Source organism: Galeopterus variegatus, unplaced genomic scaffold (assembly GCF_000696425.1).
Source record: "Galeopterus variegatus unplaced genomic scaffold, G_variegatus-3.0.2 Scaffold17942, whole genome shotgun sequence".
Taxonomy (NCBI): Eukaryota; Metazoa; Chordata; class Mammalia; order Dermoptera; family Cynocephalidae; genus Galeopterus; species Galeopterus variegatus.
Window position 1 is genome coordinate 1,059 of NW_007744053.1, and position 16,474 is coordinate 17,532.

General features: G+C 33.6%; 1 protein-coding gene across 1 annotated transcript; it reads right to left on the bottom strand.

Annotated features, from left to right (window-relative positions):
- Positions 1-1,788: 1,788 nt before the first annotated feature.
- Positions 1,789-16,219, bottom strand: LOC103582799 (rho-associated protein kinase 2-like; the record flags this gene model as incomplete). The annotated part of the gene is made up of 11 exons (XM_008564298.1): positions 1,789-1,975; positions 2,142-2,245; positions 2,956-3,025; positions 8,177-8,361; positions 8,774-8,934; positions 11,702-11,861; positions 14,193-14,299; positions 14,683-14,929; positions 15,187-15,278; positions 15,375-15,510; positions 16,166-16,219. Coding segments are annotated over 11 exons (1,503 nt in total), but the record flags the coding sequence as incomplete, so codon positions are not given.
- Positions 16,220-16,474: the final 255 nt, after the last annotated feature.

Below are 16,474 nucleotides of genomic sequence, written 5' to 3' on the forward strand. Positions count from 1 at the left end.
TTGTAACTAAAACAGCATGGTACTGGTATAAAAGTAAACACTCAGACCAGTGGAGCAAAACTGAGAACCCAGCAATCACCCCTCAGGCTTACAGCCATCTGTTATTGGACAAAGGCAACGAAAATCTACATTAGGGAAAAGACTGCCTCTTCAACAAGTGGTGCTGGCAAAGTTGGATATCCATATGCAGAAGAATGAAACTAGATATGCACCTCTCACCATATACTAAAAAAATGGATCAAAGACTTAAGTATAAGACCTGAAACTGTAAAGTTATTAAAAGAAAATATAGGTGAAACACTTTAGGAACTAAGTTTGGGCACAGACTTTATGAACATGAGCCCAAAAGCACAAGCAGAAAAAGAAAAAATAAACAAATGGGACTATATCAAGCTAAAAATGTTCTGCACAGCAAAGGAAACAATCAACAGAGTGAAATGACAACCTACAGAGTGGGAGAAAATTTTTGCTCACTATGCATCCAACAAGCGATTAATACCTATAATATATAAGGAACTCCAGCAATTACACAGTAAAAAACACAAATAACCCAATTAAAAAATGGGCAAAGGAACTGAATAGACATTTTTCAAAGGAAGACATACAAATGGCCAACAGGTACACGAAAAAATGCTCAACATCACTAGTCATCAGGGAAATGCAAATTAAAATCACACTGAGATACCACCTCACCCAAGTTAGACTGGCTATAATCAAAAAGACAGTGAATAACAAATGCTGGTGAGGGTATGAAGAGAAGGGAACTCTCCTGCACTGTTGGTGGGACTGTAAATTAGTACAACCACTATGGAAAACAGTATGGAGGTTTCTCAAACAACTACAGACAGATCTTCCATACGATCCAGCAATCCCACTCCTGGCTATATACTCAGAGGAATGGATATCATCATGTCGAAGGGATACCTGCACTCCCACGTTGATCGCAACTCTGTTTACAATAGCCAAGACATGGAACCAACTTAAAAGTCCATCGATGGATGACTGGATAAGGAAACTGTGGTATATATACATCATGGACTACTACTCTGCCATAAAAAGGAATGAAATTCTCCCATTTGCAACAACAGGGATGAGCCTGGAGAAACTTATGTTGACTGAAATAAGCACAGCACAAAAGGATAAATAACACATGTACTCACTCATAAGTGGGAGCTAAGAGAGAAAGAACGAAGGAAAGAAAGACCACAGTGGTGCTTTGGACTTGCAGAGGGAGAGAACGTACCTTGGGATACAGAGGGAGGGGGAGGGAGGTTGGGGATAATTGGGTGGGGGACATGGGGTACAAACGTAATTTGTGGTAATGCACATGCTGCCAGTATGGATCTGGCCTTCACATCTTGGGCATGAGGGGTGATAATCAGCTTTGTATCTCATGAATATTCATAAATTAAAAAAAAATCTTTCCATGAACTTTTTGAGTATTCTCGTATAATGGATTGTCTTCATGATAGTTTCAAGACTCTTTTGAACTATGCTCTGTTTTTTTTTTATAAAAGGCTTAGATTATTTTCTACCTTTGGTATTCTCCCTTTCACTTCAGTCCTTTAACTTTGAAATTACCAATAGGTGAAGTCACTGGAAGTAGTTCTTAACAAAGCCTCTCTCTGCCAAACAACATTGAGAAGTCGATGGTAGACTGGATTAAAAATCTTGTAGCCAGCATATATAATTTTTCATTTAGATCTACAATACTGTCGTAGTGCTTCTAAAGATTTATAATGTAGTAATTAAATTATAATCCAAAGAAGTACCAAGAATTTTACTTACAGATGCAATTGTAGCATCTTTTTCAGTAAGTTCCTGTTTGTGTCTAGCCATCATCTCTTTGATCTCCAGCTCTTTCATGATTTTCTCTTTTTCCAAATCAGAATATTGTTCTTCAGCAATTGAACGAGCCAGCTGCTCAGAATCTGCCTTGGTCAAGGTGATCTCCAGTTGGGCAGCCAAGGAGTCCCTACATTTTAGAGAAATATTATTTTAATGTTCAATTTTCACTATGAAGTCAAAGTTTCTGTCTAATTCACTTCAACAACAAATTTTTATTTGCTGAACACCAAGCACTGTTCTAGGAGCAGAGTATATACAGCTGTGAACAAAACAGACAAGGGTCTTGGCTTTACCTTTCATCCTGTAATTCCTGTTTCTTCTGCTGCAATTCTTTACAAAGTTTGGTCTTTTCTTCACATTCTTCTTTAAGTTCCCTAACTTGTGTTTTGTAGAGGGTCTAAACAGCAAAATATAACAGAAATGTATATCACCGTCATCAGGAATATAATTCATACATTCAAAACCTATCCAGACAAAAGTTGAACACATACAAATATTTTCTTACTGCTGAGCTCGTGAAAAAATTAATAATTTAATAAGCTTTCATATTCTGTAGTCGTCAGTTGATTAACTAATAGAAGTTCAACTAAAATAATTTAGAAGCATAATCTTTATCTGGATATCATAGTGATATTTCTCATTAAATGGCATACATTGGTAGGATGAATGAAGAGGCAAGGAAAAACATTACTAATTTAAAGAAAGATTTTGTTGGCTTAAATAAATTGAACAGAGGTGACAGTTTCTACATATTTAGAAACTGATCTCAAGAAAGTACAAATGTTAAAATGACAGTTTGATTACAATTTTATTTCTTTCATTATGAAAATATACTCATCCTTAAAAGCAATGCTTTTAATCAGCTTCATAGGGTATGGTGGTATGTGCTCAGGATTATCTTTCCAGCAATGATAATGGATTTCTGTGAAATTATCTATATTCTTTTGTCCAACTGCTTTTTGTATGAGTTGTGTGGTGTAAAACATACTACCCAAAACACCATCTGGTGTTTGCTATAAGAATCATTTTCCTGGTTCTGCAGCAGCAAGAATCCAAAAAAAAAAATCTACAAATACAGCAATCAAATTAATTAAGCCTGGAACTTACTGAGAAATACTGTTCTGCTTCAAGCTGATCTTGTAGTTCTTTCATTTGCCCATCTGCATCCTGACGTTCTCTATGAGGACATTGAATCAAAGGTTTAAATAAATTACATGCATTATAAACCAGTAACTCTTGAAATATGGTCTGGGGAACGCCTGGGGGTCCCTGAGGCCCTTTCAGAGAATCCATGAGATCAAAACATTTTCATAATAATACTGAGCATCATTGCTTTTTTCAACTCTCATCCCCTCACTAGTGTGTATGAACTTTTCCTGAGGCTACATGACACCATGATGCCATCACTCCTACAGGTATGCTTGTATGTTCTTGGGTTTTAAAATCTTCTCAGTTTTAATTTCTAACACAACAAATACTATTAGATATAACTCACATAAACAAAAAAATTATTGAGGGTTCCAAAGAGTTTAAGAGTATAAAGGGGTTCTGGGAGTAAATAGTGTTATACTAAATCAACATTGAATTACACATTCCCATACATACACTGGGATCAGCCATTTATGTCAACCAAGTAGAATTCAAAGAGTACCTGGAAACTAGTTATCTTAGGGTGAGTGGAGAAATGACTGGGGAAGGGGAGGTTAAGAGGGCTGGTTTTAGATCTAAATCTAAATGGTGACTGCACAGATTTTACACTTTGTAAAAATTCACCGGGCTCTATACTTATGATTTGTATACTTTTTCTGCATGTATGTTAATCTTCATAAAGAAATAAAATAAAATAAAATAAAATAAAATAAAATAAAATAAAATAAAATAAAATAAAAGATAAATAAAAAAAAAACAAGCCTAACAACCCACTTAAGAAGTCAGGTTGAAATGTTATGTTAAATTCTAGGCTTATTTAAAAAATATAAAACTATAGTTATTCTAACTCAAAGATAAGGGGAAGAAAGCAAGTGGGAGAACAACACAACTTATATAATTTTAAAAAATAAGCAAAAAACAAAACAAAATGTACAAAAAAACCTAACCCCATATACATTTGTACAGATGTACAAGTACAAGCAAAGCAAAAGGTCTGGAAATCCCTGACACCCTTTCAGAGAATCCATAAAAAACAAACTGTTAAGATATGCTACCTCTGGAGAGAGGAAAATACCTGCATTCACAAAGGGGACTTATATTGTTTCCTTTTAAAAAAAACAAACATATAGTTCTCAGTATATGTGAATACCACTTGGGTGTTTAAAAATATATATACAACAAGAAAGATTCAGAAAGAGCAAATGATTTAAACCCACCATATTCAATTTGGATATTACTAAGCACTTTCATTCTCATTCCCATTTAACGTAATTTGGTTACTTTGTTTATTCACTGGCCTTTAATCCTCTGGGTAAAAAGGAAGTTATGATTCAACGTCACTGATCTTTGTTATTTCTGTATTTTATTATTGATGAGTGTATTGTTGAGAATTCATGATTCTTATTTCTGAGTAAAAAATATGAGATGCTAATTAATAATAAATATATGAAAGGTCAAATTTTAAAACTATCTCATCATCATTAGCTAAGCCCACTTAACAGCAAACCCTAATATAATTTTCATATTGGGATCTTCTTGAAGAGCTGATATTCACTTATTTGATACTTTTAAAACCTAATCTTTTTTATATATTTAAGAAAAGTCTTTTTCAGAAAGTAGTGCTTCAGAAAGTAGCCAAATAACAGCACATAGCTACAATTCAATAGTACAGAACAGCATGGAAGGAATTACAACTGAAAAGTAGCAGTCTCCTCATCTACCCCCTCTCCAGTCCCACCCATCCTACTCCTTTAGAGGAAATTGATTTGTTTCATTTCTGTTTTGTTCTTTTGGTGGTTACCTCAACAGCTCAGCTATTTCTTACATAACTTTTAGATATTATTTATCAATTCCCTGCTGCCAGACTTGAGAATTTAGCTCTCTTGCCATCCCCAACCTGTCCCCACACTCAATGTAGTTGTATCACTGCTGTAAGTAAGCCTCCATTTCCTCTTACATCAACTACAAAGCACAACCTCCCAGTTTGTAGATAAGAACTATAACATTTCCATCCTTTGCTTTTGAAATTTCATGAGAACATGTCTAGTTGAAGGCCTTTTTTTCACGTTATTTGTTGGATCCTTTCAATCTAAAGACTTTTCCTCCTTCAGCTATGGGAAATTCTTCTCTATTTAATTTCTTTAATAATTTCCTCCCCTTAGTTTTACTTCTCCTTGGATTTTCTATTAGTATGGTGCTAGAACCTGTGGAAGAGTTTCTCTGTGTCTTACCTATTCCTCTCTTATCTTCCACGTTATTCCCTCTTGTTCTACTCTTTGTGAAATTTCTATGACTTTTTCTTCAAATGTTTGTAATAAATTTATATTGACAGTAATTTTTAGTCTTCTTTCCTTTTCTGGCTGTCCTTTTTACATTACATCAGGTTCTCAATTAATGGAATCTTTTGATGAGTACTAATTTGTAACCAGTGGGTTTTTATAGTGCTTTTGTTTTTATAGAACGTTAGAGGTTTGCCTCTACTCCTTTATATATATATATATGTTTCCGCTGGGGGCACTTTTCCTTTTTCTCTGTCATAGTTTTCCTCTTTCATTTTGCAGGTTTTCTTCAAACAATACTTGGTTATTTATTTACAAAGGAGGTGAGAGAAATTTTAATTTCTTTGCATGTGGGAGGATTTTTCTAACTGGCAAACTTCAGTTTAAGATGAGAGGCTTAAGATGATAAGTATGCTAATTATTCAGATTTGACTATTATACATTATATACATGTACCCAAATGTCACACTGTACCCCATAAATATGTACAATTATTATGGGTCAGAATTTCTTAAGTTTAAAACAGAGTTAAAGCCCAGGGGAAGGGGGTGTGTGTGAGAGGATTAAAAAGCCAGCATTAAAGGAGGGGGACCCCTACATGCCAGAATGAGGAAGTCTTTTTCTCTGGTCTGCTGAGCCCGTCCTAGCTGTTCTAATTATCCCCAGAGGTTGTGTGTGCTCCATTTCTTTAGAGGAAAATGCTCTGAGGAACCCTAGTGCTGAGAGTGCCTGACTGCAGACATTTCTGCAAGGATAGACATTTCTGCAAGGAGTGGTGGTAGAGTATGATTAGCAGATTGTTTCATTTACAGTGTCACATCTTAAACCAGGCCTTCAAGGTATTTGCTTTGAAAACTGAACTGGTTTTTTCCTAATCTACATCCAACTTCATATATACTCCTAGCCTCATATATAATCCTTGCTTCCTTTGCTCACTTCATTAGTCACAAGGCTTCCATCCACTCATTCTTGGGGGCCTATACATTTTTAAAACTCCTCTTTGAAGGAAGAGGAGATATACATGTTGACCAATTTTAAATGAAGCCTGTGTAGCACTTCATATGTAAATTCCCATCACACATATTATTTTTTCACACTGTATTCTAATTATTTATGTACCCATTTTACCTCCCCCTAATGAATGCTAGTAAGCTTCTCAAGGGTAGGAAAAGTACTTGATTAATCTTCGTGTCTCCCAGAATGACTATTACAATGCCTTACACATAATAAGGATGTAATCGTTCATGCAACATTTACTGAGGATATACTATGTACAAGCCATTAACCAAAGATTGGGAGAACAAAATATAAATAAATGTTTGCACTTCAATAAACTCACAGCTAGTATGTGGTTATGACAGCAAACATGGATGTCTTTGGGGAGGAGTGGTTAGGAAAAAAAGGATTAAGAAACAACAGAACCATGTGAACTTATAAAGAAAATAAGAGGCATATATACTAAGTACCATAAATTAGTTATAAACAAAGTGTTATGAGAATAAGGAAGGAAATACAATCCAGATGATTAACTAGCCCTTGCATTCACATAAACTGCTGTTAGAATAGATACTATGGAAAGCATTCAGTCAAGTGGAATGCTCCTGCCCAAAGCTGGGCCAATGAGTTCCATACTAAGACTTGGAGTGCTTTCTGAACTTGTGATCTAATAAAGTTGAATCAGGGTCTCTCCAAGTAAATGATGCTATACGACCTATCACTAGAGCTATCAATGGACAAGTTTTCTGTTAAATGGAAAAAGCTGGCCTAAAATGAGAGAGAAGAATAAAGCTAATATACAGAAAAACAAAGATAAGATGAAGATGTCTGAATATCGTTCCAATTTCTAGTTTCAATTTTAAAAGTTGAAATCTCATGAAGTTTAAGAGTCTATGCTTACCCTGGCAATAAACAGATCAGCAAAAAGAACAAAGCCTATTTGAATATTCTGGCCACCCTTTCCTAGATAGTGTCAATCTTACTGACCTGTCATAGGTATGTAAAACCCAGGCAATTAGCAATGATGATGATAGTAGAGTAGTGGTCATAGTTGTAGCAGTAGTAACAGTAATAGTTGCAGTATTAATAGTTTCTACCATTTATTGTGTGCTATGAGTTTTAAATAAATCATTGTTATCCTTTACAAGATCCCTAACAAGCAAGTTATTACTGCCTCCTTTCACAGGTGTGATAAAAGGCTCAGGTTAAATATTTTGCTCAGTGTTGGTCAGCTAGTAAGTGATGGAACTCACTCACATCTCAGTCTGGCTGGCTCCAAAGCCTATGTTCTTTCCACTCTATCACACTGTCTCTTATCAAATAACTGGGATCCAGTATGACCTTTGGCCATGACTGGAAAGAAGTAATTCTACCACTAATAGAATGAATGGGATAAACTTTAACAGTATATTTACTGTCTACTTTTTAAGTACTTTAATAATATGTTTTCCATTTGCTAAGTAAATTAAGTATAGCACTACAGTATATCCTATAAAATGGCTAAAAATTTACATGGTATTTGCTTAATAATCAAACATGTCCAAGTCCTAGAAACTAAAGGAACAACAGGCATATGAAAAATAAACTTGAGGAACAATCCCGAGGGAAAATCTTAAGAGCGTGGAGTAAAAATCCCAGATATTTTCTTCTGCTCCAACACCAATACTTTCCCTTATCATAATATCATAATTAGGTAGCAGTAGTAAAAAACTGTTGGGGAAGCCAATACCATCTTGTCGAAGGACAACAGTGGCACTCAACACATCACTTATAGAAAAAGAAAGAAAAAATGTGGTCAAGAAAGTAAACTGTCAAAAGAAAATCCCCAGATAAATTGAAATTAAGGTAATTTACATGTGGATGACTGTGCATATTAAAACTTTGTCTCAACCAATTTAACTTACTTTCGAAGTTCGGCATTTTGTTTTTCCAAGCTCATTTTCATTTCCATGAGATGATTATTCTCTTGTTTTAACTGCTTTTCTGACATTTTTAGTGTGTTAACTTGCTGTGTTTGCATCTTCAAGTCATTTTGTGTAAGACAGCGCTTCTGAGTTTCCTGCTCTATTTTTAATGTCAAGTTTCTAACCTAAAAAATAAATTGTGTACTTGGTACATGAGTAAATTATTTTAATTTTTGTTATCAATGAAGCTGGCAGCAAAAGTGACATATAATAGACTTTGCCCTTAGGCAGTTAATACATTTCACAGTTAGCTATTTTTTGTATTTCTAAGAATGTTACAAATGTATTTTCAAATATACAAATATTTTATAAAATACAAATATATGATCTTTAAAGTAAAAATAACTTTAAAATTTTTAAATTATGATTCATTTAGTATATCATTGTAATTCAGTAAAACTAACATGTTGTCAAATATTATTTTGCAAGAAAATTTTTAAAATTATGAAGCCATCATTAAACCTTTACAAATAAACCTAGGTTATTATTAATTCATTAAATATTTTATTATTATTTATCAGTAAACTTCATACTTACATCCTCATTTAGCACATCTTTCTGTTTAAGGAGCTCATTTACTTTCTGCTGTGACTGTTTAAGGTCACAGTCTAATATAGAGCATCTTTTCTCAGCTTCCAGTAACAGGTTCTCTACTTTCTGTTTTAAAGTCCTTTCCTCCAAGAGCTTCTTCTCCATTTCTGTCACAATAAAATGAACACAATCACGAACTTACAAATAAAAGAAGCATATCAAATATGTGAAACAGTAATAATAAAAATTGCAGAAAATGATGCTGCCTTTTATTTTTATTAATTTCCAATTTAATATTTATCACTCCTCTCTATGTCAAGAATCTCATGCTTGAAAATTAGGAGTTTCATTTGCAGGGTACAAAATATAACACACTCAGCAATATTACATCTATTCTAATGGAAGGAAGATAATTCTGCCTTTATTTATGGTTCTATAAGCTGCTTACATCTTTAAATAAAGATTTAGAAATTTTTTCTGCTACTGTGTCTCTCATTATTATTTTTTTCATCTTAAAACATTCCAGGTAGATTCTATGAACTCCATGACTCTCCATCTTAATGTATTACTACTATGCAGATGTTGAAAAGTATGTTTTAGGAAGGTGTTAAAGGATAGGACTGTGGAAGCAAATTTCCTGAGTTTAAATTATTTGACCAGGCAAATTAATTAACCTCTCTGGGCCTCAGTTTCCTTATCTCTAGAATGGGGATAATAGCACCTTCCCTCCTAGAGATGTTATGAAGATTTTGAGTTAATACTCGAAAAGTGCACCACTTAAATGCTGCCCGGCATATGGCAAGCACTTGGTAAGTGATAATTATTTAAGGAGAATTTTTAAATAAACTATGAAAATGCTCACATTGTTTTTTAAAAGAAGAAAAGCCAAACTGTATAGAAAATGGAGAAAATATGCAAAATACTATGCCAATTAGTAGGATTATGTGAAATCTTTCCTTGTTTCTTTTATACTTTCCTGTATTTTCTAAACAATGTGCAATAATCTTTTAATTTGTTTTATTAATCAGAAAGGGCTTTTAAAAGCCTTCTTCCATCTCCAAGAGAAGCGCAGGCAGAGTTTAAGTCTTACCAAGTGATGTCAATATTAAACATAAATTATTACAGTTAAAGGATTATCTTTTGATATACTTAGTTGTAATTCAGGGCAAATCCAAGATTCTCCTGCTTCTTCACATCTAATGCTCTACATCTAATTATCATCCATTATAAAGTTACGTTAGGTAAAAATTAAACCTATAAATTTTCAGTTTTTAATGAATAGTCTTCAAAAGCATGGAAGAAAATGAAACATGCTTCATGTAGCGCTAATAAAAGCTAGCATTCCTAAGCACTTTCACGCACTTGATTTGCACAACCTAATGATACTGCTATTGTCTCTTTATAGGAAGCAAGGCACAGAAAGTTTCAGTAACTAAACAAGGTCACTATGGCTAGTAATTACTTAGTAAGCTATGTTCTTAATCCAAGGAGGCAATGGCATGCAGCAGAAAGACCAAAGGCTTTAGACCCAGATTGGAATAGCATGTATAATATTTAACAGTTTTGTATACTCACATGGAAAATACAGAAGTCATCATGTATCCTATATCAGAGTTCTAAGTAACAGTTTGACAAAATGGTAGTTATAGTATACTGAATCGGTTCATTTTCCTCAGTTCAGAGAATAACCAATTTACAAATGTACTCATTTTTAAAAAGTTACCATAATGTAGGCACAAAGAATAGAAAGAGGCACAAGGGAACTTACTGAGGTGATGAAAATATACTATGTCTTGTTTTGGGTGGTATTTATACGAGTGTATCACAAATGCCAAAAACATTTACAATTTATTACACATAAATTATATCACAGACAAGGAAACACGGCCAACTAGCTTCCTCTCTTCCAATAGATTTTTCTAAATAAGGCACTCATTTCATTTCTTATCATCCTGAATTTCTGCCATAAACTAAACTGATTTTAATAAGAAAATCTACAATTTTAATTACATGCAATAATTAAAAGGCTATTTTTTGATAAGTTATTCATAAATGTTATGCTTCAATCTGAAATGAAATTTCTGTTCAAGAGTTTTAAGACTTTCACAAGAATAAAAGTACTGATTTCCTTTGGAATTTCAAATCCATCATAATTATAAATAGTCAGTTTGGAAAACAAGGAATTATCCTAAGACAATTCCAAGATAAAGCCTGGTTTTTGGAAAAGTTAACTTTGTTATCTATTATTACTAAATGGCTTTGACCAAATCTGGCTAAGTATCTTTATGCCACAGTTCAAAATATTCAGTGAAATTATATTCCAGTTAGGCCGACTATTGTTTTTAAATCTTTGTTGTATAAATTGGCAAGAATTTTCTAATGTAAGTTGGTGAAATGTCAAACTATAATAAATATTACAAAAAAAGAACATATCCCCCCAAATCTCAGCAGACATATCTAAATCTTCACACTCTGTATCCCTATTACTATTACTGGTACCACTGAAATATTAATTTCTCTCTGATCTAAAAATTTGGTCACATAATTTTGTGTTTGGATCTTACTATCTTAGAAACGATTATTGTAATGATGCAATGGAAAAAAACATATACGCAAAGCTTCCCTAACAGTTCCTCTCCTCAAGTTCCCAATATTCGGCAATGAAATATAAACAAATACTTTTCAAAACCAAAGCATTCTTAGGAAAATGCTGCTGGACAACCTTCTTTTAAAAATGCATACCTTTCGGGCTGGCCCGGTGGCGCACTGGGTAGAGTGCAGCACTTGGGAGTGCAGTGGCGCTCCCGCCGAGGGTTTGGATCCCATATAGAGACTGGTCCGCTCACTGGTTGAGCGTGGTGCGGGCGCGACACTGAGGGTTGCGATCCCGTTACCGGTCACGAAAAAAGACAAGAGGAAAAAAAAAATGCATACCTTTCATGGCTTCTGATTTAGCTTCTTCAATGGATTCATAGATCTTATTTTTATCGGCTAGTCTTGTTTTTGTAGCCTTGTGTTCAGCTTCTTCTTGTTCTAAGCTCTGCTGTATAACTTTCAGTTGGTATGTCATATCTATTTCCATGTTGCTCTTTTCCTATTAAAGATTTTAAATGGCAACTATCAACAACAAACACTGACTCACAATTTCAAAAACTTGCAAAACTCTTTTCTAACAGGTTTAATGAAAATGTTCAATGTTTCCCCTCCACTCATTATCCAAACTTCTTATGATAATAATCTATGTACTCTATCTCTTCTCTGTACCCCTCCTTCCACACCTCCACTACACTGTTTTGAGCTCTGTATTTACATTGCTTAATCTCAGTAAAGCGACCAATGCTATTCTCACTATCAAATTCACAACACTCTTCAGTCTTTATCTTATTTGAAATCACTGCCACCTCTGAGGCCATCCCTTGACATTTCTGACACTGTGCTTACTTGGTTCTCCCCATTCTGCTCTCATCTTTACTGTTGCTCCTAAGTTTTCTCAGCTGCCCCCTTAAATGTTGGTGTTCTTTGGAGGTGGCGGTCTTTAGCCAAATGCTTCCTCTCTTCCTATATCATTATTTCTTAAATTCTTAAAACATACTTAATATTTCCCTTTGCTATAAATTAAAAATAATATCAAGATCCCCTACCATTCACCTGTACTCCCCACATAGGGGACTTGTTTTAAGTTGAGAATCCTTGATAATAGAAATCAGTCTATTTTCTATACATACCCCAAACATTTTCTAACTCTTGATTTCTATAGCTCATATCATAAATATGAAACAGGTATTTCTTTTTTTAAATAATTTTTTTAATACTAAAATGATTTTCAAACTACAAAATCCACCAACAGAGTAATCTACTCTGCCCTGAAAAATCGTTCTTTTCCCAGATGGGCTCCTCTACTCACATGGCTTCAGCACTTACATACTGATGATTCTCAAATATTTCTAGCTTCTATTACCATAGCACACTGCCTTGCAGACATTCTAATTTGGCTGTCCCACAGGCACCTCAAACTTAAGAGGACTAAAATGGATTTATCACTGTCTGCTATTAATGAGCTATTTTTCCTTTATCAATTAATGGCACCACTATACAGCTTGTCTCAAACTACAAACCTGGGACTGATCTTTAACTACTACTCACATGCCACATCTAATCAATTACTAAGTGCTGTGAAATATTCCTCCCCCAAATATTTCTGAGTCATTCCTGTTTTCCATCCTTTTAACAAATGCACTAATTAAGTTTCCAATATCCCTTATCTGAATTACTGAAAAAGTCTTCTGATAAGTCTAGTCTTGTCCTCCTCAAATCTATTCTCCATGTAGTACATAGTGATCTATCTTAAATGTATCTCTAATAAGGTCATCCAATTTAAAGCTCTTCAGTGGCTAGCCCATTATTTAAAGACTATATTATAAGCTTAACAGAGTATTCAAAATTCTGCATGATCTAGCTAATGCTTAGCTCTGTAACCTTACTCTGGTTAGTGAATTCCTCACACTCTTACATAAGGACCATGTTACGTCTTCAGGCCAATTTCGGTCTGATGTCTATTTTTTTAAAAATTTCATAAGACATAGCCACACACGTTCTTTTACAAACTGCCACAGGACTGAGTAGTTATAACAGGAAACCATATGGCCCACAAAACCTAAAATATTTATTATCTTGCCCTTAAAAGATTAAAGTTTGCTGACCCCTTCTCTATGCTCCAGAAATATTGAACAGTTTGTAATTAAATAAACAATAGCTTCTTTATTTTCTATCCTCTATGCCTTTGCTCCTGCTGTCTTCCCCAACTTTACACATGCCTTTATCTTGCCAACCTATTCTGCCCTGTCAGATTAGGGATTCATACTATACATCAATATATATATCCTGCCCATATCTCTATCATTCCATTTACCACACTACATTAGAATTACCTGTGTGCTTCATTATTACTTAAAAATGACCCATTAGACTGTGATATTATTAAAGGCAAGGACTGTACCCTCATACTTCTACCACATATGACACACTAAATACTTAAACAAATGAATAAAGAAGTAAATGAAAATAAAACATTAACTACACAAATCCCAGAAATCACCCCTGGCTTATAGTACTTTTAAAGAAAAACTCAGTAAATGACAAAAGTTGTGATGACTTTATATCATGTCATTTTTAAGACATGTTATGAGACAAAATCTGAGTATTACTTGGATCCCTAGAGAGAAGTATCCTCATTACACACATTCCAGACAGTCCCTTCCTTCATGAGCATCCACACAACCAAGTAAATATAAAAGAACCCATGAGCATATGGAAATATTTGGAAATATTCCAGTTAGTGATTTTCCTAATTTTGGAATAACTTTTCTAATCTGAAATTCTGCCATTTTCTTACACAAAAAATATAAAGCTTATTAACATGTTTTACCTTTTCCAAATCAGTAAATCTCTCCTGTAGCTGTCTCTTCTCCAGCTCTACTTTTGTTAACAAGATTTTGCCATTCTTTAAGTCTTCTTCCAGGCCAGATATTCTACCTAAAAATTGCAACATTTTTCAAAACAATAAATCTACAAAGTGTATACATTCAGTTAAGAGTAAAAAATTTAGAAGCCCCTTAATATTTTGGAGCTGTCATTTATTTGTAAGCAGGAGTTTTACACTTGTTGGTATAGGGCTTCACAGTTAATTTAACTAGAACCCAATCTACCACCTGAGGAGTTTGATACTTAAAATCATACTATTTGAAAGTAAATCTTTAGTTTATAAACTTTTATATCAATGTATTTCTAATATTCTAACTTTATACAAGAGTAGTAAATTCAGAAATGTGTTACTCCAGGACATTATCCATCATTTAAAGTTAATTCCAAAATATAAATCATCAAGATTGATTCAAGTGTAATCTCTACTTTATTACCTTGTAAATCATTAATTATCTCTGATCCATGGGTACGATCCCTCCTTTCAGATTCTAGAGCTGACTGAAGATTGATAAATTCCTTTTCAAGTTTTAACCTGGCAGTCTCCAGAAGGCAGTTTTTATCTTGAAGATCTCTATTGTTAGATTCCAGCTGCTGGATCTGTTTTGAGCTTTCTGCCTGGGTTTTTCTTAAGCGGGCTGCAGTATCAGATTCTGTTCGCAGCAAAGCATTCATTTCATCCAACTGTTATTTCCATTTAAAATCAAACAAACAACAATAAAAACTATAAACAAATAAACACAGTGTATATAATGAAAATACATCAATTTATTACCCCATTATAAACTATTTAAAATAAACAAAAACCGGAAAACATTTTCACTAAGGATTTCCCTCTAAAATTAGAAGCAAAGGCCTTCTGCACCACTGTCAATTAAAACCGTTAATAGGCAGTCATAAATAAAACTCAATATCCTCATTACAAATTAAGATCAACCTACTTGTCTCTGAAGGTGATTCACTTTCTCGGTGGATATTTGAGAGTTTTGATTTCTTTTTTTCAAATCTTCAAGTTGATCTTTTAAGCTGTTAACTGTAATAAAAAGCATTTCAGTGGCAAGCTTTAAAACAACACATACACAAACTTAATTTTTTCCTTGATAAGCATTTAATATTCTATAGCACAAACCATCATTTTCCAAATTTCGTTTCTTGTCTGCTTCCTGATCAGCTTTCCGCTGATATTCTGCATTTTTGTGCTGAAGAAGGGCCTTTTCTCTTTCTAATTGTCTTAATGCAGATTCCACATTTTTCCTTAAGGTAATCTGAAATAATGCTTAAAGTTATTATCAAAAGCAAGTATGTATAAAATTCAAATCATAACAAAAATAGTTCAGATATTTCAAAAATACAAAAAAGATCTCAAAAAAAAAGCTATCGCTATTTTTTTGTTGTTGTTAAAACTATAATGATGTTTTCCATGTTTGTAAAAGCTGCACACTATTCTCTTTTTTGCTTTTGGCAGCTGGCCAGTAAGGTGATCCGAACCCTTGACCTTGGTTTTTATCAACACAGTGCTCTAACCAACTGAACTAACTGACAAACTTTCTATAACTTTCCATCATCAATACCGAACCATCACTATTTAATACTAACTATGGGCTGCTCTAAAATGTTAAGAATAGCAATTAAAAAGGTCACTTTCTGTTTTTAAACCATGTCACTAAACACAACACAAATGAAATTTTTTTATTGAAATATCTACACATCCTAAATTAACTCAGTTTGTAAAAACATATCAGAGTGAAACTTATTATAATATGATTAACCTATAATTTTAGCCCTGCCCACTAATGCTACAAAGTTGGTTTTACTATATATCAAGATATATATTACCAGGATACTAAGAGAACTCTGTAGGTAAAAGTCAGACCTACATTTCCTAACAAAAATGTTAACAGAAGCACAAGACAACTTTACCTCTTCTTCTAGCTCCTTTACTGTTTTCTCAAGGCGAGTATTAATAGATCTAAAAGAATTTGAAAAAGAAACAGTAAATAAAATAAATCTCCTAATTTACATTAAAACATAGTCTATAAATTTAAAAAATAATTATATAATTTCTTTGCAGGTCTCTTTTGTTAGTATAATGTTTAAATTTAATTTTTTTTTTTACTTTTTTGGGAGCTAACTATACTCGTAATGGGATGTTTCTCATATTTGGCCAGCATTTCTAAGCTTTTATACCACAGGGTTTTCAGGTCTTTTTTTTTTTTTTTTTTTTTTTTT